This window comes from Dipteris shenzhenensis, chromosome 8 (genome assembly GCF_047967505.1).
Source record: "Dipteris shenzhenensis isolate YYH24624 ecotype China chromosome 8, Dip_SZ_1.0, whole genome shotgun sequence".
Taxonomy (NCBI): Eukaryota; Viridiplantae; Streptophyta; class Polypodiopsida; order Gleicheniales; family Dipteridaceae; genus Dipteris; species Dipteris shenzhenensis.
Window position 1 is genome coordinate 12,734,490 of NC_141603.1, and position 24,151 is coordinate 12,758,640.

The 24,151-nt window shown below is 40.9% G+C and overlaps 1 protein-coding gene across 2 annotated transcripts; it reads right to left on the reverse strand.

The window, feature by feature from the left end:
• Positions 1-21,197: 21,197 nt before the first annotated feature.
• On the reverse strand, positions 21,198-22,590 carry LOC147899124 (uncharacterized). 2 transcript variants are annotated; one of them, XM_087378491.1, is made up of 3 exons: positions 22,534-22,590; positions 22,172-22,358; positions 21,198-21,953 (listed from the first exon to the last, which is right to left on the reverse strand). In XM_087378491.1, exons 1-3 carry the CDS (start codon positions 22,539-22,541, stop codon positions 21,351-21,353), a joined length of 798 nt encoding a protein of 265 aa, XP_087234617.1. In that variant the 5' UTR covers positions 22,542-22,590; the 3' UTR covers positions 21,198-21,350. The 2 variants fall into 2 exon arrangements, with proteins under 2 accessions (XP_087234617.1, XP_087234619.1); XM_087378493.1 differs by lacking the exon at positions 22,534-22,590 and having other exon boundaries at positions 21,199-21,953; positions 22,172-22,447.
• Positions 22,591-24,151: the final 1,561 nt, after the last annotated feature.

The window sequence follows — 24,151 nt, forward strand, 5'->3', positions numbered from 1 at the left end:
TTGCAACAAAATGCGAGGAGAGTGGTTTATAATTCTCTAAACAGCCCATATCGCATTTTGCTGCAAATTCCTGTGTATTATTTTGTTCTCACTTCTACCTCATTAATTTGCTATCTTTAGCCCTGTGGAAATCTTCCTTGATGATGAGAAATGTTTTTGTTTTAGAACAACTGGCTCCCAGGCCCCACCTTTCAAGAGGAAGCTGGACTTTTCTGCTGCTATTATTAGACCACAGCAATCACCAGGTGAGTCATGAGATGTCATGAAGGAATTATCTGGTGATATACAATGCATTCACTGATTGCATATGTCAGCATATAGAATTCATAGTATATAAGTTTTTGAACAGGCAAAAAGAAGAGGCTGGAGCAGAGTGCTGATTCTTCCATCAAAAAACAAATGGAACCAGAAGAGGACAATTCTCCAGATTTGCTCCTATTTGAGTTTCTTCACAAATGCAAGGCTCAGAGTAACTTCCATATATACCACAGTATTTTCAACATGGAGTTCACAATGAGCTCTATACTGGAGCAGCACAAAGATTTTCTTTCAGACTATTGGGATGCCTTCAAAGAACTGACAGAGGCAGGAAGAATTGTGGGAGGAGAAAAGGTTTTTGTGCACCTAAATCATATTGTCTCCAATGACAGGCTAAGGTACCATGTGAACAGAAGATTTGACAGCCTGCCTGATCACTATAAATTCAACTGTACTTTGCACACCAGAAAGTGCAGAGTGCTGGAGGAGAGCATGGCATTTCTTATGTACATTGTCTTCAGTCAGGAGTCTTTGGATGAACAAGGGTAGGAAATAGAAGAAGAAGACACATCTGAAGCAGAGGAAAAGGAGGATGTTTCTTTGGTCACAGAAATGGCAGAGCAAGAAGAAGATATCAACCTTCAGGATGAGGGGCTGCAAGTGGCTGCTCTTGACCTTGTTCAACTGAGGAATAAAACTCTGAGGGGAGCAGAGCCAGTTGAAGATTTTGATGTTCAGAGCAGCAACTATGCAGTGCCCATGCTTCCAGGTGTGTTGATTGGTGGAAAGGATTATGTTTTCCTCCATGATATAGAGTGTATGTTTGATTTGAGGGAGGACTATGCCATTTCCCTTATTGCCCAGGCTTCAAGGCTTGACAAGGAGGTTGGCATAGAGGATGACCATTCACTACTGGCTTTGGAAACAATGTTTGATCCTATAGAGGCCCTTTCATTTTGTTTCAAAGAGGCTGAAAAGTTCCAAGAGCCAGATGAAGCTGCCTTCCAGCTCACACAGGAAGCTATGAATCTCTCAGCACTATACACAGAAAAGCCTAAAGAAGAGGCTGGACAAGAAGGGAGAGGGATAAATCTTTGGAAAGATGAACTGCTTGTTGCTGATGAAAATGAGAAGGTACTTCAAATCATATACTTTGACTTCTGCTTAACTTTGTTTTTGTAGGTTGTGTATTGTCTCACTCCAATCCTTTGATATGTTGCAGCTACAAATTGAGGATGACACATTCCTCCAGAGATCAAGTGGAAGCAGGCAGGTTGGGTTTCGCAAAATGTCAGGCCTAGCTCATTATATTCATGATCTAGGCAGTGCCAAGATCTTGATTTACCATAGGCAGTTGAGCAACAATGGAGAAGCCATTGTTTACTTCCTAAAATGTTTGTCTAGGGCTTTAGGTGGACATGTTCTTTCATGGCAAAAGGAAAAGATCATTTTGATAGAGAGGTTGTCTGCCATAGATATATTTGGAGATTATGTGAATAAGCAGGCCTCTAGGGCCGCTTACTTTTTGTCTTACACTTCTTATGCATTAGCATGTGGTGTTAAGGAGCCCAAATATCTGGAGGGCTATGGAAAACACCAGCTTGTAAGGTTTCAAGAGCCACCCATGATTGCATCAGGCCACACAGTCCAAGAAGAGGAACAGGTGGAGAGAGCTGAAGAAAAGGATAAAGAGACAGTCGACATCAAGCCAATAAAGAAGAAAAAGACTCCAATCAAGATCAAAAAGAGAGTTCCGATCGGCAGGCCCTGGGAGAAATAGGATTTAGTCATCGAATATAGCACAAACATTATATTAAATTTGAACTGATTTGTATAGAGTCTTTGATATCTGGTATGATCTTGTATAAATGATTAATAAGTTGATGATGGAATGATTTGTACATTTACATAGAGTGGTGTCGTTAAATATTAAATGAACAATATATTGAAATTGTAAACAAATTGTATTCAGTTCAGATCATATGTTTCACATTGAAATACTTTTCATGCATAACACCAAGAGTCACTTGTTCCACTAAAAAAATTTCTATTGAATGAGTTTGAAAACATGTGGACATAACACCAATAAGTTACAAATGAGTCCTATTCATGTTTACTTGTCCATTTATGGTTTCTAAATATCTTCGATTCCCTCCATTGTCTATGTCTCTCCGCTGCAATTGAATTGTCTAAAGCTTGTCTTCGTCTTTGCTTTTGGGCTAGAAGAAAAGCAAGCTTGATTTTGGAGCTAGCAACTTTTCTTTTAGCATGCAGCCTCTGTAGTATGCCTCGGCAAAACCATTGGAAGACTTCCTTCAGACTATTCGCCTTCTGACTCCCTCCATAGTGTTGTGTGTGTCTAAAAAATGCATTACGTGCCATGTAGTGAGACTTCTCCATGCCTTGGGTAGACCAAATAGCTGGGCATCCATACTTTTTGACAAAATAGGGAAGGTGGTTGTATATGATATGTTGTAAGACATAAGAATGCATAGTAAGTAATTAAAAAAAAGAGGATCACACTTAAGTAAAAGAAAAAGACATAACCTTACCATGTAGTGAGTTATATTGCAGGCTATCCACGCGTCTTTCATTGACTTTCCAAAATGTTTAATTGCCTTCTCAAAGTTCTTGTAATCACTCTTTGTCCATGTTACTTTGTCACAGAACATGAAGAGTTGATCAAGAGACCTCCACAACTCTGCCTTCCTATTTCGTGCTTCCCCATCTGCCTCATGATCTTTCACAGCATTATGGACTTGCTTCCACAATCCATAATTAATGTTTGAAACTGCTCTACCTTGCCTTACTTGCTTACTATGTTTGGGTCGAGACAAGAATCTTCTTGCCTTAACACCCCCAATAGAGGGCTTGATTGGTACCTCCTTGCCATTGGTAGACTTTTTAAAATCCTTTGTGATTTGAACATCTCCTCCATGCAGACCTATATCGGATAACACTTTTTCCAATGCTTGAAGAGCATCCTTTCTATTTTTTTCAGGACGGAGTTTCCAAGCAAATCCAATATATAAAAATACCAATTTCTCAATAATTCGACATAGACCATGCAATGTGCAGATGTGAACATTACATAGTGGAATGTCCAGAATGGCCTTGAAGTCAGGGTTAACTTTATCTCTATTAGGTGCTCTCTTCCACCATTTTGAATCCATTACTTGAGCTGATTCTTTGCAGTAAAGACAAGGAGACTTTGAGTTGCCTCCTTTACTAATGTTATACATGCACTTAAGTGTTTTAAGATCCCCGGCCATGTGCCACTCTACTTGAAAATCACCTTTTCCTGCAACATGGAGATTCTCGCCTTACACTTGTCTTTTGATTATTCTTGGTATTTCCGTGTGGTGAAACACCCAATCTAGTGTTTCATGGTCTTCGGTCTTCACCTGCGAGATTATAGAAAACAAAAGTATTACTATATCAGATTTAAAAACAATGACCAAAATCAAGTATAAAACAACCCATGATCATACCTGGAACGAGCCTAACCACCATATGTGTTTCTCTGACTGCACACTAAAATACTTCGAACTCGCTTCAGTCAATGATGTATCAATTGCTCCATTCATCAATGTAATAGTAACTCTTTCCATTTTCTTTTCCTTTACAACCTCACACTCATCCAGTTTGATAACAAATTTCAAAATGCCTTTGCACTCCTCAAATGTTATTCCATAAAACTCGACCATTCTTTTTTGAAGTTGTTGCAGATCTAAAAATATATTGTTCCAAGGATCATACACAGTGGTTCCTTTAACACCATGAAATATTTCTTCAATATGGATATATTGCCCAATAAATTCATCTATACTTTCATTCAAATGACCTCTTATCCTCCACACGGTTGCTGGATTTGGCAGTAAAACTCGTTTAATCCTTTGATCTTTCAAAGTTGAGGATATCGCATGGAAAATCGAACTATATCCCTTCCTGCTAACTCCACTAACATCAAGAGCCTCTTGGATTATAGTGCCATCAACTTGATTATTGGATACAAAGTCCTCTACAACATTGCGTTTGACTGTTTTGTATTTTCTTTCCTCAATCAAACCTTTTGCTACACCGCAAGAAAGCAATCCTTTCATTTGTTTAACAGGAAGAAGGTTCGGGTCCATATTTTCTTTTGCAGGCTCCAATAATTTCCTGTAGTAACAACACAATATGACTATATTATTCAGCACCTCCATTCTTATATTGCGACAATCAACGAAATAGATATAGTTTGGAAGAGAGCCTTTTTGAGTATACAAAATGATAAATTTCAATCTAACCTTGCTTCCTGAATTCGTCGCTTGCATCCACCAGTCCCAGCCTTCAAATTTGCAATGTTTTTAATCTTCCTGCTACGTAGTCTGTCTCCAAGCACGGTTCTCTTCTTTCTTGCTCTTGTCAACTCTTTTTTACTCTTTGAATGCTCCTCAATTTCATTCTGCAACTGCTGCTCCAATTTTGCACGAATGGCTATCTCCTCCATCTTGGCCCCCTTTTCTTGTAGGTACATCATTTTATACGTTTCCGCAAATGCAGACTGCGCTGAAATATAACCAAGAAGTCCATTTTTCCATCGCCGGCAAACCTCAGTAATGTGGTGGGATTGACAAATGGAGGTGTAGAGTTTTTTACTTGACATTTTGGATATATGCTTCCATTGCACCATAAGTCAATATGTTGAAGCCCTTCTCTTCTCATATTTTCCTGCTGTTGAGCATTCAGCACCGTATCCTTTCGTCTTTTTTGTGTTGGAGCATATTGTTCTTCTAAGTCGATGTGAAGATGGTGTAATCGCTTCTTCTCAGATAGTGACTCACTAGTATCGGCCATTTTTTGTGCTTCTCAGGTTGCGAAGTTTGTTTTTCAATTTCATAGTCGTTTTGTAACATGAATCGTGGAAGTGTGGCGGTATCCATGTGAATATTTTGAAAACTTGCAATCACTAAGTTCAGTGATGGAATCTTTATGAAAGGCCTGCACACGTCGGCCAAAGAGATGCGGAATCTTTCGTAAACAAAAAAAAATCTAAGAGGATATTTAATACAAAATCGTGTTAGTCAGACAAAAGATTATCTTATTCCTTTTTGAATTGACAGTTCTGTAGTCCTTACTGACAATTCTGAGCCACATTTCCGTATTTTACTATTTTTGAGGTCTTTTAGGAGAGAAATAAATCAAAAAATAGTGAATTTCTTACAGGGTCCCAAAATGAGTTCCCTTTTTCCCTAATGCATTGTCACTATCATGTGTGACTGCATTGATCTCCTCAATCTTCACTTTTCCTTTGTCCTCCCTTGGACTCTCTTCCTTCTTATTTGCACCCCAATTTGCATTCTTTTTCTTATCCTTTTGCTCTCTTTTCAGCTTGTGGCAATCCTTTTTCATATGGCCCTTCTTGCCACAGTGGTAACACTCAATGTTCCGTGCCCTGGATTTGCTACGAGACTTCCCTCTTTCTTGGGACTTCCCCCTGAACTGTGATCTACCCCTTTGCACATTTAAGGCTGCATCCGTTGCCGTCCATAGACTTCTGTCTAATCTCCCCAGCCAACAAGATACCCACAACATCATCAAATTCCAGTACTCCACCAGGTGCAGAGTTACTGACAGCTGTATGGAAGGTATCCCATGAGGATGGGAATGAACATAAGAGAAATATTGCCTTAGTCTCTGCATCAAAATGCATCTTCTAAGCCTGAAGCTAGCTGAAAATAATATTGAATTCATTCAAGTGAGAAGCAATGGAGACCCCTTCCTTCATCTGTAGCTCAAACAATCTCTTCATAAGGTAAACTTTATTAGAGGCAGTTTCCTTCTCATAAGTGGCACACAATTTCTTCCACAAATCTTCCGTAGTCTGCTCATTTACTACTATGAAATAAACTGACTCTGCAAAGATGAAGTCTAATAGTAGACTTTGCTAATGCATCCAACTCATTCCAATCATCCTCAAACATATCTGCAGGCTTAGCTTGCTTCAATACCTACCAAGGGTTTAATCTGCTTCTTTTGAATAAGCACATCCCTTATCTGTTCTTTCCACAAAGAAAAGTTTGTCCCATCAAACTTTTTAATGCTGAAAAACTCCTTTTCAGACATGGAAGAGGATGCCATGATGCAAATGAAGCAAAATCCCAAATGCTAGTACCTGCAAAAGAGAAATCACACCAAATACCAGGTGCACCCAAATGTGTATGCCACAATAGAGTGAGATGCAGCTGACTCAAGTGCATGTACTATGCATCCATATGAGCAAATCTGGCCCAAAAGAAAATGCCAATAAGTGCCAAATGGCTCAAGCATAAACACGGTCCATGGGCATATGCATTACCAATATCTCATCCAAGAGAGAATAACACTATTAGTGCATCACCTGCAATGTGTCAAAGTTGTCCCTCAGCATAAAATAACATCCATGTGCAAAGTGTCCATAAAAAATAGCATCCCACAAGGCAATCTGGGCCTATCAGCGCATCCAATAAGGATCGCAATGCATCCAAATGGCCTATAAATCATCCACTGCAACCCAATGCACACCACGAATGAGTGCACACGGTTCAAACTGCAACTAGAGTGATTTGCATAAGGTATGCTCAAGAAATCATGGTCCCATGGCAATGATTGCTACTAAAAATAGAACCTGAGATGCCTCAAAACATGGGCACCATTGCATAATCAGACTCAGCAAGAAAATCTGCAAATATCTCTCTTCTATTGGAACTCCAAAATCCCAACCAATGAGTGAGAAATGGGAGTCAATACTTATCCACTGCCATGTGGCATAAATCTAAGGTTTCAAAACCTTAGAATGAAAAATGCATAACAGAGAGACGAAATCCAATACACAGAGATCTATATCTCTGAAAATACTTCACCGAATTGCGCAAGAAGTGAAAGGCAGGGGTTTTTAGGCATCCGGAACGCAATGGGATAGACGGTTTTGGAAACCGTGGTCTCAATCACTTGGTCCAACACATGGACTGTAAAACGTTTTTGGAAACAGAACTATTTGTAAACTCCACCGGAGTGTGAATGATGAGCAACATAGAAGTTTTAGGATCTCTTGAGTCCACCGGAACTGATAGATCTACAAATGGTTGCTCCAAACTTGAGTTCCAACTCCCGAGCAGAAAAACGTAGAAACTGACACAGTGAGTCAGAAATCCAATGAAATGATCCCAAATTCAAGAAAGAAGGTGTTTCCAAGTACGGAGTCTCTGTCATCGAACGGAACAGGGAAAAGCTTAAAAAATGACTTTTTCTTTGAAAACACTTAACAGGTTCTCAAAACCACTTCGCAAAACCAAAGTGACTTTTCCAAAGATTCCTTCAAGGTCTCTGTGCACTTAGATGCAAGTAAAATCACCCACAAAGCTTTCCACAAAGCTTCTCCTTCCTCCCACAGAGCTGTTGAGCTTCCAGGCATTCACACACGCTCAGCTAGATCACCTGGGCTCTGATACCAATTGAGAGTGCTCTCAACGAAAGCGGAACGGAAGAGGGAGAGAGAGAAACAGAGAGCCACACAAGTTTGGGTGGGTGCAGAACACCCTAATCTTCTTTTTCATTCATTTATATATGTGTTTGAGTCTCGTTTGAGTATTGTACATAACCGGGGTAAAGGAACAGTGACCTTTAACCCCCACAGAAAAGAGTTAAAACAACCAAAGAAATATCACAATAGACAACACAAACAAAAACTCCAAACCTCCACGATCGCGGAAATCCTCAGAAACCTCGCATGCAGCATCGCCAGCAAAACAAACATTCTCAGAGACAATATCCGCCTCTCCGCCCAAACACACAACTAACTCAGGACTAGAAACCAAATCCACAACAGCAGAAATGTCCTCATCGAGCCCAAGCGAAAAAGGACACTCCGCAGTTGACTCCATCTTGAATCCGCAACACAATCCGCAGTAGACGCCTGTCGTCCACCGAAAACACCTCCACAGCAGACGCATGTCCTCCATCGAAAACACCTCCGTAGTAGCAACGAATACCGAAAACACCTCCACAGTAGACGCCTGTCATGCACCGCCTCGCACCGCTCTACAACAGACTCGACGAGCCTTGACCATCATCACAAACAAAATGAGCAAACAACACAAACACCATCACAAAACACAAACCCCATGCACCACAAGCACACGCGTCAAACACAAAACACACAACCACTCACACACATACACATGTACCACTCACATACACAACAAATAACACACGCACACATGCACCACGCAACACACACACCCGCCAAATCCTTGCCAAACTGATGCATGACCGACACGCACTTTTCTTTTGATTTCTCTTTTCTTCGTTCTATTTCATTCTTCATTCTTTCTACACGCACTTTCCTTGCTGACAAGAGTTGTGTCTTTGCAGGACTTGCGAAAGTATGTCCGCAATTGTTGCAATCTCCCGTAACTCCAAGTTCTGAGAAAGTGCCTGCTCTGGAGAAAAGAAAGGATTCTTCGAAGAAAGTTGCCGATTGTGGCGACGGTAAACTTTACAGAGTATTGGTTCGCATGCTTTCTTTTTTTGTTAAGGAAATGAGAGGGTACCTGCGTCCTCGTTTTCTCTGCCATTCTTCCTTCTTCCAAGTTCCTTTATTGTGCCTACCTATCCTTTCAACGAAGGCTTCCTCTGTCGTTCAATGTTATGTTATGTTAATCCTTCACGTCTTCGTCTCCTTCTCTGGAAGTGCTGTTGTAGTGACAATGCTTTCACGTGTTGAACTGACAATGGTTTGATGATTGCTCGTCCAAGTGAAGCAAGCCTCTGTTCAAGACCCATCTGTTTGCTGAGTGCGGATCAAATACTCCACCCCTGCGTCCAAGGCCTCCATGTGATACCACCCGAGGGCATTCCCTTCAGCAGCCAGAAGCCCTTGCAATGCCCATGCGGTCTGGGATGGGGTGGCACAATTGTTGTGCCCTTTGAGGGAGGCATCCACGTAGCTCAAGCAAGTCTCTCTCCCACCCCCCATCTCTTGCTTTGTTTTTGTAATGAGCTTCTTCGAGCCATTTGGCCCCTCATCCTATCTCTGATCAATGAGCCTTAGGTGCTACCATAGACAACGCAGCCAGCACTCCGCTCGTCCCGTAGATGTAGTTCACTCCCCATCTCCCATACCAGCACCCCTCCGTCTAATTCTCCTTTTGTAGATACGCCACACCTCGACTGATACAATCTGCAGGGAGATGTTGTAGCTCCGGGTGCATCTTTAGCCTCCCTGCCATCTCCACCACCCTCGCCGTTACGTGTGCCATGTTGGGGTCGTCATCACTTTTAGATCCCCGTAGGATGTTGCATTCAGCCAATTTTGATTGTGGTACCGATCGTATGCGCCCCACCCACCAGCTTTGCATTGAATGCTGCTTATCCAATCCATTGCGTGCGCGATAGCACAGCGCTTTGCGGCCTCAGTTTGTTTTGTTCTCTATGTGTTCTCAAACAATTAATATGCAAGACAATTTCCAGATTTCGGCTCTCCAATAAAATAACAGAATTATTTGAGTCAATTGATTCATATGATTGAAGCTGACATTGTTTTGATGTATTTTTACAATGAGCAATTTCATTTGCTTTGACTGGAATTCTTATTGTAGGAGGCCACCCAAGGAGAATTTTCTTAAAAACTCACCAATAAAGAAGAGTCCTCATCACTCCTTGAAAGGTTCTTTTCAAGAGGTTGCGGAAGAGGCATACGCTCAAGGTAGAGTAACGTTTTTTTGTTGTTTTTGGTTATTTTAAGCTTCATAATTTTAATTGTTTTTTTGTTGTGTTTGCGAAAGCTTATATAGGAGAACCCGGACTATGTTAGTATTAGGTTCACAATCACATCATCTGTGAAACGTTCTCTGAAATCAACTTCTACGTAGATTATTTTGTGAACACTTTTGCTTCAAAAGAAATAGCATATAAAATGTGGACTTTATCATTTCCTTTAAAATTTCATTGAATTTGGTTTGATGCTTCAAAGACAAAATAATCTTGGTAGAAGTTGATTTTATGAACACTTTTGCTTCAAAAGAAATAGCATATAAAATGTGGACTTAATCATTTTCTTTAAAATTTCATTCACTTTAGTTTGATGCTAGAAAGATGAAATAATACTACCATTTTCTAGTACAAATATGCATGTTTTATTGATTTAGTACTTTGTACCGAATTTTCACTGAATGATACTTTAATTTTAGAGTTCCATGTTTTCGCTATCAAGAGTTGATTAAATCAACCTTTGGTTATAGTTGAGAGTCTTACTTTCTTCCATTTTTGTATTTACAGCAAGCAAGCAACTTATGTGCAAAGAAGAGAATGATGAATTCAATTCTTGAAAAGGATGTCAAGAATTGAATTCATCAAACTCATGCTATCACCACACAATGATGCTATTGCTAAAGCAATCATTCCATTAAAAAAGAATTTTGTAGGAGGGGGGAGTTCATTGGTCTCATTAAGCATCACTCAACTGTTTGATGGTGTACCTCATAGATTTGTTTTTGAGGGAAAATTACTTTGCAAGTATGATACTTCCAAAGTAATAAACCGAAAGTACCTTGTCTTGTTGAAGGGAGATACTCATAAGTTTTGTTCACATACAATAACATTATTGATACCATCTACTTACATTCACCAATTTGTGAATTTCTTGCAAATTGGTGACTTTTATAGAATAGAGGGTGTAAGTGTTGTACCAAGAGGCACAATTGAAGGTGGAACTTCCAAGTTTTCAGTGCTCCTTGATGCCACTACATGTATCATTAGAGGAGAACCTTTCGATGGAAACCTTTGCTTGTTACCAAATCATTCATTATGCACATATGTTCCTTGGGCTGCTGAGATCTCAACCTCAACAAATGGAATGTTTCTAATGTAATGGGCACAATTGGAATTGTCATGATTAAAGTTCCAAGTGACGAGGGCATGGGTGACCAAATCATTGTTGCAGATAGTCCATGAGACGAAGATAGAGCTACCGTAAGTTAGGCTCACCATACATTCATCTTAAACCTTCAACAAATTTTTTTGGGGTAATTCATTGCTTGTACTCATGTTTAATTTACATTACAGCTAACCTTTGTGACTAAAAGAAAACCCAGTCTCACCAACTTATCCAAGAGTTCAATGAAGAAGGTATGGTCATGTACATCTTGAAGAATGTATCGTCCTTGAAAGCAACAGGCATAATTTGTGTTTTTGACTTTACCATATTGGCGGAAGTTCCTCATGGTCCAACAAAAGATGATCTAAAAGCTGCTTTCATGAGCCAAGTTTCACAATTGGGTTATAGAATTAAGGTGCTTTCTTTAAGATGTCTTGTTCATTCACCAATCATGCTTGTACTAATTTTTTTTATAAGTGCAAGTTTTTGGTGTGTTGCATTTCACGAACGTGAATGCTGATTTGATCGAGCACGTTTGCGAATCTTGTGGACGTGGACGTGTCATCCACGACTGTGTATGGCCATATTGCTATACTTGCAAAAGCCCTCAAACCTCCCTCAAACCATTAGCAAGTTCCTTCTCTCACTGGTTGTAGCGTGGAGGTGGACAAGTAGCTGTAGACATTAGAGGACCGTATGTTGACATTGTTCTTTGCTTGCATTCTACGTTCCTCAAGCTATATGAGGAAGACTTGATGATCACAAGGAGCAAGATAAAGACTACCAAACCAAGTGGAAGCTTTACTATTAATAGTTTTGGGTTTATTACTGCATTTGAGGCAGATGCATGATGTACTTCTTCAATTCAAAGATATTGTCCAACATGTTCTCATTAATAAAGTGTGCCCTTTTTCTTTATTCCACTAGTGCAGATTCATAAATGTGGCACATTGAGCAATTTTAATCTTACATTTGATCTATTAAAGATGAACATTGACAATGCTCTTGAAGAGAGACAATCAACTCTAAACTCAAGCTTTGTTGCTGCAAATCCAATGAACTCAAATGTTTTCATTTGTCTTCTACATTCTTTCCCTACTCTTACATATCAACAAATCCTTCAAATTCTTTGTGACAACATTCTATCCAATTGGCATACATCGAATACTCCATGGAATGTATTTTGCTCAATGGAAAAGGACAACATGTTGGCCATTGAAAGAATACAAAGTCTAGCTCTTAACTCAGCAACATCTCGTGCCTTGATTTTTGACATTCTTGAACGATTTCGCTCAATTTTTGATGCAAGTTTTATAATTCTCTATTACGATGGAATTAAACTTTCTAAAAAATATTTTATTGGGAAGAACAAGAGAAGTCATACCTACACTTTGATTTTAGATCAGTCAAGCAATGTTTGCACAATTAATCCATTAATTCATTTAAATGTAAAAAGAACCTACAATATTTGGTCCAATGAAGTCACTTGCTCTTAACAGAACTAGCAACACTGAACCCCAACTTATTAGCCAAAGACACAACAACTTTATATTAGCGTACTTCTTTGGAACAACATCACACAACACAAGAAACCATCTACAAAATATACAAGATACACAAAAGTTTTATGCATCCAACTTACATTATTGTAAAATCAAGTCCAACAATGAAAAATTCAACAATCCACAATGACATAAGTCCTCAAAAGAGAATACGAACTACAATGACATAAGTCCTCAATCCACGATGACATAAGTCCTTGTTGCCTGTTGATGCAAAATCATCACTAGGAAGTGACTGTGTGGTCAAATACCACTATGTCCCGAACATCACTAAGAACTTGGTTTCTGTTGGTCAAATGGTTGAGCAAGGCTTGCAAGTCAGATTTAATCCTCATGGATGCTTTGTTGAGGATATGAAAAATAACGTTCGCTTGATAGCAAAAGGAAAGAAGAAGGGCAGGATGTTTACGTTGGATGTGGACATGCCTAAATTGAGTGCAGCAATGTTTGCACATAGGACCGGTGTAGTTGCAGATATTGATATCTGGCATAAACGCATTGGTCATGTTAATATACAGTGACTTAAATCAATGCAAGCCCAAAATATTGTTGCACGATTGCCTAAATTCAAGGTTGCAAAAATGCATAAGGTTTGTGAAGCCTGTCAATTTGAAAAATAGGCAAGGAAACCATTTCCTAGGCATGTTCAAGAGAGTAAAAAGCCATTTGAATTAATCCACTCTGATGTGTGGACTACTAAAGCTGCATCTATTGGAGGCTGTCACTATTTTCTCACTTTTATTGATGACTTTAGCAGAAAAGTTTGGGTGTATTTTATGAAAAAGAAAAGTGAAGTGTTTGGTCACTTTAAAGCTTTTAAAGCTATGGTTGAAAAAGAAACAGGCCTACAAATAAAATGCCTAAGGTTAGATGGAGGGGGAGAGTACCTCTCAAATGAGTTTGCAAGGTTCCTGTAGGAGCATGGCATAAAGCAGCAATATTCATGCAGTCATACCCCACAACAAAATGGACTTGCAGAAAGGAAAAACAGGCATATTGGAGAGGTATCTCGGGCCATGCTCAATGAGAAAGATCTACCAGATTATTAGTGGGCTGAAGCAGTTGCTCGGGGGGGTCACTATGTATAAACCCTCTATATCACGTGCATTCAAGGCCTATTTTTAAAATCCCTTATCTGTAAAATTTTCATTAATAAAATGTACCCCTTTTCTATACAAATCTGTAAAATTTTTCCAAAACTCTTTTAAATAGTCCCTTATGTATATTTATTTCTGTAAATTTTAGAATTAAAAAATATCCTTCTGTTGAACTCACGTGATAGGGTTACATATGATGAGTGACCCCCCCGAGAGCAGTTGCTACAACAGTTTACATAATGAATAGGACTCCCACTGCAGCAATACATGGCATGACGCCAGAGGATATGTATATTGGTAGGAAACCATACATTTCTTATTTGAAAATTTTTGGTTGCATTGCCTATGTTCATGTGCTAGATGAGTTGAGGTCCAAGTTGGATCCAAAAGCTGAGAAGTGCATCTTTATTGGTTATTCTCTACAGCAGAAAGGGCATAGATGCTATAACCCTTCTACTCGTAAGTTTACAGTGAGCAGAGATGTTGTTTTTGATGAGATGAGCAGCTGGTATAAACCAGTAAATGTGATGATTGATGTAGATGCAGAAAATGGTAATGCTACACAGAATTCAATGCAGTAGTCACAAAATATCAGTGGACCTGCAGTGTCCTCTAGCAGTGGTTCACATACTTCGCCATGGACAGGCAGATTGAGATCAGGAGAATCTCCTCAAAGCAATCTCGGGGGGGTCACTCATCATATGTAACCCTATCACATGAGTTCAACAGAAGGATTTTTTTTATTTCTAAAATTTACAGAAATAAATATACATAAGGGACTATTTAAATTAGTTTTGGAAAAAATTTACAGATTTGTATAGAAAAGGGATACATTTTATTAATGAAATTTTTTACAGATAAGGGACTTTAAATATAGGCCTTGAACGCACGTGATATAGAGGGTTTATACATAGTGACCCCCCCGAGAAAGCAATGCAGATAGTGGTACATAGGTATCACAAAAAGGAAAAGAGAAGGTAGATCAGCCCATGTTTGATGTGAATGCAGGTCACTCTTATGTGGATGGTGAATCCAGTGGCTCAGAACAGAGCATTGATGATGAGTTGGGTATTCCTTCTGTTGTTACACTTGGAGTAAGGAAGACGAGGGATGTTTTGAGAGCACCTGGAAGTGAGCCTATTTTTCACAGGTCTACCAGAGCCAGGTATCCTGTGGATAGGCTGATTTATAGCCATTCACTATGCCTATATGGTCAACGTGATACAGGAACCAGAACCCACTTCTTTTGAACAAGCCATGGAAAATGAAAAATGGGAGAAAGCCATGGATGAAGAAATGGATGCCTTGGAAGCAAATGCTACATGGGAATTAGTGCCTTTGCCTAAAAACAAGAATGCAATTGGCTGTAAGTGGGTTTATAAGATCAAGCACAATGCAGATGGTTCTATGAATAGATACAAGGCAAGATTAGTTGTCAAGGGGTATGCACAGACATATGGCATTGATTATGAAGAAACATTCAGTCTGGTTGCAAGGATGGCAACTATAAGAGCAGTCATTGCTATGGCTGCATCAAAGGGATGGTCTTTACATCAGATGGATGTAAAGAATGCCTTCTTGCATGGTGATTTGCAAGAAGAGGTCTTTATGGAGCAGCCAGCAGGTTATGTTCATGCTATTCATCCTGAGTTTGTTTGCAGGTTGAAGAAAGCCCTGTATGGCTTGAAGCAAGCACCTAGAGCATGGTCTGACAAGATAGGACAGTATCTTGTTACTATTGGCTTTTAGATTTCCAAGGCAGATTTCTCACTCTATGTGAGAAAAATAGAGAAAGGGATTATGCTGCTTGTCATTTATGTTGATGATTTGATCATCACAGGTGATAGTGATGAAGATATCCTTCATGTGAAAATGCTATTGAAGCAGAAGTTTGAGATGAAGGACTTGGGAGAGCTGCGTTATTTGCCGAAAAAACAGTGCTAATTATATTACTTCGAAAACAAGATACAAGAGGTCAGCATTGCAGCTGACGGGCTGCATTCACAAATCGGACGCAGCCCAAAAAGGTAACAAAAGTAAAGCTCTCTCTCACGGAGGGATAAGGCGAGTGTGAATGAATAGCCAGAGAGGTGGTGAGTAGCACCACCGAAGGCCCTGCGAAGCCTGCTCGAAGAAGAGGCCCTATGTGTCCCAAACCCGGAGGAAGCGTCTCCGCTTCTCCCGACCGGCCCGGGAGTCCCCCTGTATCTGGTCCCACTGGCCTCTGAGAGTATGTATAATCTCACTCCAGATGTCAGTCATGATCTGGGCAGTCGATAAGGAGGTGCCACCGAGGATCTGCGCGCAGTGCGAGGTCCAGATGTGCCAACGTGCGATGCTGCTGATAATCTCCCAGACTGGCTGCCTCTCCTGAGCTCCTGTGTCGGCCTCTGCCAGGTGCTGTGGGATACTCTCGAGCGGCCCCCACGTCCCCTGTGTAATAAGGAATGTGGGGTCCTACTGATAGGCCTCGAATAAATTATGAAAACCAGGTGCGGTGCTGCACCAGTAGAACGCACCCCAAGTGATCAATCCTAGCTCCGGTGCTGCACGAGTAAGGATCCCGAAAGTCCACCTCCACACTTCCTGGGCACGAGTGCAACTCCATAGGCAGTGTTTTGGTGACTCCTCGTCCTCATGACAGATCTGATAACATCCATCCTGGCCTATCTGTCGCAACCAGCTCCCCACTAGAAGACCTTTGTGGGCAAGAAGCCACAGGAAGTAGGAGATCTTCCGCGGCCGCCAGCTCTCCCACAAGGCCTTCTAGAAGGCCTGCAAAAAGAACCTAGAAATACCCTGTGCATACCAACTGGGCCGCTGGGTGGGAGGGTGGCTCTGCATCCTCCCGAGAACTCGCCTGTCCAAAGTCGTGTTGTAGGCAAAGAAGGAGGTCGGCCCTTGACCTGTCGCAATCTCTGGCCATAAATCTCTGGCCATCTCCACTCTCCTGGGTCCCAATCAAGCTCTGATAAGGCCCGCCCCTCCCAGAGCCAGAGTCACCAAAGCTGCAGCTGATCCTGCTCTATGCTAGGGTCGGTCCGCCAAACCTTCCCCACGAGGCCTACGACCCAAACCCTTTGCCATGGGAGTAGGGGGTCGATGAGCACATCCTCTCTCCTGAGTCGCCCATCCCCCATAACCGCGAAGAAGGAAACAGAGGAGTCGTCCATCCGCCCTGCGACCACCAGTGGGATGCCACGGGGGGTGAACTGTCCCAGCCAACGGTCATCACCAGGCATGAGGATCTGAAGCTTAGGTGGAACCAACCAATCAGCTGGAATCATGCCGTCGATCTCCGTACATCTCGCCTGGGCTCCACGGGCACCTCCAGCTGCGTTTGCAAGATCAGCCATCTCCAAATGTCTGTACGTGTCCCTCCAAACTCGAAGGGACCAGGCTGGCCCCTGCATCTAGTCGTCCCACCTGATGTGTGATCTCTCCCCCAACTGAAGGCCCTCGGCATCTCTGAGCTGATCATTCCAGATGAGCGGCTGGCGATCGATCTCCTCCTGACAGCTAGGAGGGGACTGAATGAGACTGAGGCGGAGCCGCCTCCACACCATGAGGAGGCTACGAATGAGTGGGGAGCGGGACGGAAGTGAAGATCCACCTGAGGGACGGAAGCCACTCTCCACCTCGACGTGGGATACAAGAACCGACCCCCTACTGAAGTAACATCTTCCACGTTTTCCCCCCCGGGGACAAACCACGGATGACTAGCTTGCCTAACAGGGCCTGACTCTAAAGCTCTGGATCGATGACCCCCAGGCCTCCCTCGGCCTGCGGAAGAATAATTGTCTGCCAAGCAACCCTGGCTCTGGTATCTCTGAGGCCATCCTCCCCGGACCAAAGGAAGTTCCGAACCAACCTCCTAAGCTGTGCCACGCTGGATCTCGAGAAACACCAACAGGAAGCCACATACCAAGCTGTGGCTAGGAGGACCTGGTTGACTACTAGGGCACGACCTACAAGGGAGAGCTTAGCAATGCTCCAGAAAGCCAGCTTCCGTCGGATGGAATCTAGCACTGGGAGAAACTGCTGAGCTGGCGTGATATCCAGGCCGACCTGAAAACCGAGGTATCTAGCTGTCTGTCCCCACGGAATCCACCTGAAACCCAAAAACCTCCCCCACTGAGAGCACGCCCCGGGGTCTGTGAGAAAACCAACTAATTTGTTCTAGTTGATTTTTGCACCGGTAGCCGAACAGAAGATCTCTAGGGCCATCCTCACCCTCTCCAGCATCAACTCATCATCCTGGACATACAGTGCTGTGTCATCCGCGTCCTCCGAGTCCAGGAGCTCCGTGTCCTCCCGGAGTGGGAGGCAAACACCCCTGAGCCCAGTAGACCTCGCCCGAAGGTAGTATGTCATAGCCTCAGCGAAGAAGAGAAACATGTAAGCAGCAAGGGGGTAGCCCTGATGCACTGATGTCTCCAGACGAAAACGCTCACCCATCTTGCTGCCAATGATGACCCTACTAGAAGCTATGCTTAACAATCAAGAAAAACTCTAGAAAATAGACCCATAGATTTCTAATATTTTGTTTGATGACATCATCACAAAATACTTTGAATAGACAACAGGTTTGCACAATGTTTGCCTTGCCAATTTTGTAAGTGGCTACACAATTAATGGAAACACCACAAAGGAGAGGAAAAAACAAAAAATCATACGATACAACAACTACAATGAGGTCAATGATCCTAAAAAACCACTAGAGGGAGATATGCCTTCTATTCTTTCCATACCACACCATCGAGCCATCTCTTAATGAGGAAAATACTACATGGCATGATATGTACCACAAAAACAATCACATCATAGATACAAACAAAGCTAAGTTCAACAAGCTCATTCCAACATTCCGATCAAATTCATCAACTACCACTAATGGATCTAAATCATCTACAAGCCTGAACAACCAAAATAACATTGACACCTATGACATAGGAATTGAATTGCCAAACCCACCAAAAACCAATCGTTTTCTCAACCAAACCTTGCTAGCATACAAAGTTGCACCCAACGATGACTACTACATTACCGTTAGAGCACTTAATGATGAGCAATGACTAATTGTAGAGGATATTATGTTGAAAAAAAGAATCAATCCCACAAAACTATTCTACCTTTTCCTAATAGGAAATGCTGGCACAGGCAAAACATTCATGCTCATGGCCATCATACAAGCACTACTACACAACTACTCACACAACAAAACTAAAAACGTGGAGTTGCCCAAAGTTCTTCTCCTAGCGTACTCCTAGCGTACATCGGAAAAGCAGCTTTCAATATTGGAGGCAACACTATACATTGTGCTTTGCACCTCCATCTCATGGCATCCCACTATAGAAGCCTCTCCGCTGAAAAACTCCAAGAACTTTTTGAGCTCTACAAAGACCTTCAACTAGTTGTCTTCGACGAAGTGTCTTTGATTAGGCATAGCACATTGGTTGCAGCCGACATGCACTTATGAGAAATCAAGCATAATCATCTCTAACCATTCAGTGGTGTTGATGTTTTGTTGTGCGGAGACCTTTGCCAAGCTAGCCCAATAAAGGATTCATGGCTCTTTTTAAGTCAATCAACACACACTTCGATGCATACGTCTTTTTGGAAAGAAAATAGTTTCATACATAAGCTAAAGCTTAATATTGCAATGCGACAAACAAACAGAGAATTCATAGATATACTAAATAGAATACAAATAGGGAAAGACACAGCAAGCGACATCTCATACATTAACAACAAATACTTTAGACAACCACCACAAAAACAAAACATTCCTCACCTGTTTTACACCAACGCGTTGAAAGACATTCACAACAAAGAAGTGTTTCAATTTCTCGAACATGATCCTCATATTCTAGAGGCAATAGACAAAAGACACAAGATATGTAGCAAAACTATAAATATCCCCCCTAACCCTAGAAACACTGTGGGCTTGCACAAGACACTTCATCTAAAGCAGCCTGGAATGATAGTCAAAATTTGTTCAAGTAATCTTGACCTGATGGTTTAGTCAATGGAGCTGACGGAATATTCCAACATTCAAGCCAAAAACATGACCAAAATGTCGTTTGGGTCTTATTCAATAACACAACAATAGGGAGACAAGCTCGCTACAACAACTCCTCTATTTATGAGGACAACATTCCAAAAACATGGACACCCATACATCAAATCACAAGAGAACTACAAATAGGGAAAAACAACTTCAATTCAGTCTCTAGAAGACAATTTTCCATACAACCAGCTACTACTGCTAGAACAATCCACCATGGATTTTGCCTAGCATTCGACCCTTTGCTCATCAAATCACATGGTCTAACATATACAACACTATCATGAAATAGAAATCGAGACAACCTCTACATCATTAAACCACTCCAAGAAAAACACATCAAAGTAGACAAGAACGTTTTGAAACAAATTGAGCACCTCCAATTATACAAAGGGTGGATTACCAAACAACGTAATTTCTCCATATCAAAAGACAAAACATTGCAATCTCTAAACACACGTGCACTTCTCTCTCATAAGATAAACATAGTGAATGACAAAAGCCTCATGAGTGCAACAATCCTCTGCCTTCAAGAGTTGCATAACAACAACTCAGCCAAATTTTCCTTGCTTGAATTTACATGCTTGCAAAAGACAAACGGTGTCGGTATATCAACACGTTATAAAAAAGAAATACACTTAATAAGAGATCATTACATTCAACGTAAGGATTCATAATGCTATCTCACAATCTTTCAAACATACAACTCCGAAATGATAGCCATCATCAATGTATACAACTCACCTCTAGTAACAACTAGAACACTACTTGACTTGCTACAAGAACAACACCAAAACATACACAAGAAAATATCCACAACAATCATAGGGGATTTTAACATAAATTTGAATGATTCCAAAAACTACAACAAAAAACTCCATAATTTTTTGAGCCAAAGAAACCTTGTGCAATTAATTGACCAACCAACAACTATAAACAGATCAACTATTGATCACATTTGGACAAACAAAATAAACAAATCCACTTTTGCAGGTACAAACTTCGTTTATTGGTCCGACCACTCCCTTCTATACACAAACATTCACTGCAGTGATAATACACAATAGATACAATACCTTTTGAAGAACCCACCACAACCCTCCCTAAACGGTTTATTGGTCCGTCCACTCCCTTCTATACACAAACATTCACTCCAGTGATAATACACAATAGATATAATAGCTTTTGAAGAACTCACCACAAACCTGCCGTTTAAATACACAATAGATATAATACCTTTTGAAGAACCGACCACAAACCTCCCTAAACGGCAGCCTAGTGAATATAATTCACCTTGTTAAGATACTTCCGTCACTTCATAGAACACTAACTATCCTTTCTGTAAGATACTTCCGTCACTTTAGCAAATGCGAAAAGATTCGCACTCATAAAACTTTTAAAATTTGTGACGCGATCGGATCTCATAATAACTCACAATTGCCACACCGCTTTGTGCCAACGTGCTTCATTCAGTGATGAGGACAGAAATGACAGACCGAATCGGCGGGCAGAGAGTCGAATATCAACGGAAACGCCTCTGGGTCATTCAAGTCCACTTCGGGTGCAATATGATAATTGGGTTTCAGATTGGCCTTGTCCACGAAGTATAGCAGCGTTGTGGCGAGAATTGAGCAGCAGAACATTTGAACAGGGCCGTAGAGCCATAGAAACAGCGGCAACGAGAAAAGGCAAGCTCTTGTCCCCATTAATCGAAGGTGAGAAGCCCAGACTAAAGACCACTTCAAATTCTCGGGTGTAAAAGCAGGTAGTGTATCCCCAAAAGGAACGGTGAAGACGACGCCTGCGTTGCTGTAATAGGTCACTGAGCGCACATAACAGAGTGATGCAAGGAGGAAGCATGCCAACAAGCATAGCAGCTTGATTGCCGGAGGCGCAGCAAGGGTTCTGTCTCCCAGCATCAATCTGGCTCGGCCGTTGGAAGAGTGATGGCAATTGTTCAAGAGCAAACCGATCATAGAGCTCAAGGTCATAGTAGCCGCTGCGAGAAGCGTGGAAGACAAGATGCTGTTGCGCATAGTTTGGACAATCAGTCCTCCGTTCTTAAGGCCATCCTGCTCCACGTCCCCAAGAGAAATAAATTTCCGGCAGTAGAAGATTCAAGAATTAGCAAAACTATGCATTGACCTGCGCAACAGGGATATTATTCTCTACGATTATCACCAGAATTCAGTAGCAAGAGTGAAGAATTGCAACACCAAACAATCAAAACTGAGAGATTGCCGGTGAATTATATGATCATAAGACAGCTAGTCCAGCAGAAGTACTGCACCTTCATGACATAGCGCAACCAAGCTTGAAGGCTCAGTTGATTGATGCCGATGACAGTCGTGGTGGGAAACCTCCACACTCGATAAGCGAGATTGACGTGGTAAGCAACAAGCACAAGGATCCCTGCAGGCACTAGAACTGCATCCAAGTACTCTTCGACCTTCCAAGCACCACCCATAGAGACGTGCCTGCAGGACGAAGATGAACCATCAGACTTGAGGAGACGCGAGAGGAGCTTTTTTCAGTCAGACTTCTTCTTAAACAAATTGCGTCATTAAAAAACATCTGGATTTGAGCAGGTTTATTCGAGCCTGTTTTTTAATAGATCTTTAAAATTAACTTTTGGAGAGCAGTGAAGACGACGTTATCATAAAAATCTATCATTCACTTTCATACAAAATTCCCAAGAAATCCCAAGAAATTTTCTCCTCTCATAGAGGAGATTCCTTATTCCTCCTGATGGTCATGAAGCAAATTCTTTAAAGCCATTGACCAACTTCACATGTGGTGTCGTCTTCTTCATGCTCCACTTTGCCTTAAGATGGTGCGCCATCCCTTGGTGTTGAGAGCACTTTCCTTTAATGCTTCATCCAAGGATCAACCACTTTACCAAAGGACTTTGACATAAAGATGACTATCCGGTTGATTTGCATTTAACTTAACAAATGGGAATCTTTTTGGAAAAGGTACTTTTGCTTTGGATTTAAAAGTTTTGCTAGCCATTATTAAGTTTGAGATTTGTGGAAGATGGCTCCTTGGATGGGTGTAATTCCTTAGAAAACCAATTGTAGTACCCCAAGATATGGGAAAATATGTAGGATTTTCATTTTCTATATAAAGCTCTAGAGGTAACTAAAGTGTTGATATTTCTTTTGAGTTTTGTAGATGGAATCATGCTTTCATTTGCAAAAAATTCCACTATGAAATTTAAATAGAGGGGAAACTATTGGCATATTATGGAAATTGTCTATTAGAAGAGTCTTTAATAAATGTTTTGATCATTGTAAAAATGTGTGCACACTAATCAATAGGAAAATTATTATGTCTTATAGCTTCCCAATATTGCCCTCTATTACTTGAATAAAAGAAACAAATTCAAGAAGATTCAAGATTTAATACACATTGATGCATGTTTTGCCTCCTTAGAATAACATTATAGCCATCATGTGAAGAGACAAGCAATTATAAATGGACTAACATATTTGAATAAGATGCATGAATGGAGCACCTAATTAGACACCAAGGGTGAATATTGTATGACCGATAGCTTTTCCATCCTTTCCAAGATTAAGTTCAAGTGTTACTCTTCATGTCAAAATGTGAATTATTGCAAGTAAATTAAGCTCTCCATTTTCTAGATTTAAAAAAAAAGACCTCTTCCAACAACTTATTAAAAATTTTAAAAAATAATATTGTGTAAGTTGGACATTATGTTTGAGAGTGTAAAATTATCAAGGAAAACTATAGTGCTCCTCCAAGTATAAATAGGCATGGGTTGCATCACCTTTCTACGATAGGTTAGAGACCCACTGTGCTAGGTCCCCAAGTTGAGATTCTAAAATATAAATAAACAAAAATTGAAGTTCATATAAACCAATTTACTCAACAAATGCAGTTTAATTTATTAGGGGAGCTCTATAATTGAATTTATTGTGTTTTCCCTAACAAACACAATTCAACTTATTACGGGAGCTCTCTCATAGCATACATACACGTGAGCATGTGTGCACATATGTGATATACAAATGTATACATATGTACATATACACACATATTTACATATGCATATAGCAAGTACCCCCCTTCCCCCCCCCCAACACACACACACACACACATATACATATATATATATATATATATAGAGAGAGAGAGAGAGAGAGAGAGAGAGAGAGAAGTTCCTTTTGGCACATGCATTCTTGAATTGCTAATCAATTCACCTTGCATAATTGGATTGGATTTTGAAATTTTGGCTAAGTCTTAA

Bases quoted from the DNA above. Each gene is read 5' to 3' on its own strand.
- LOC147899124 (XM_087378491.1), bottom strand. The intron at 21,954-22,171 runs GTGCAGTACTTC...GACGTGGAGCAG, and splicing joins GGTTGCGCTATGTCATGAAG to GATGGCCTTAAGAACGGAGG.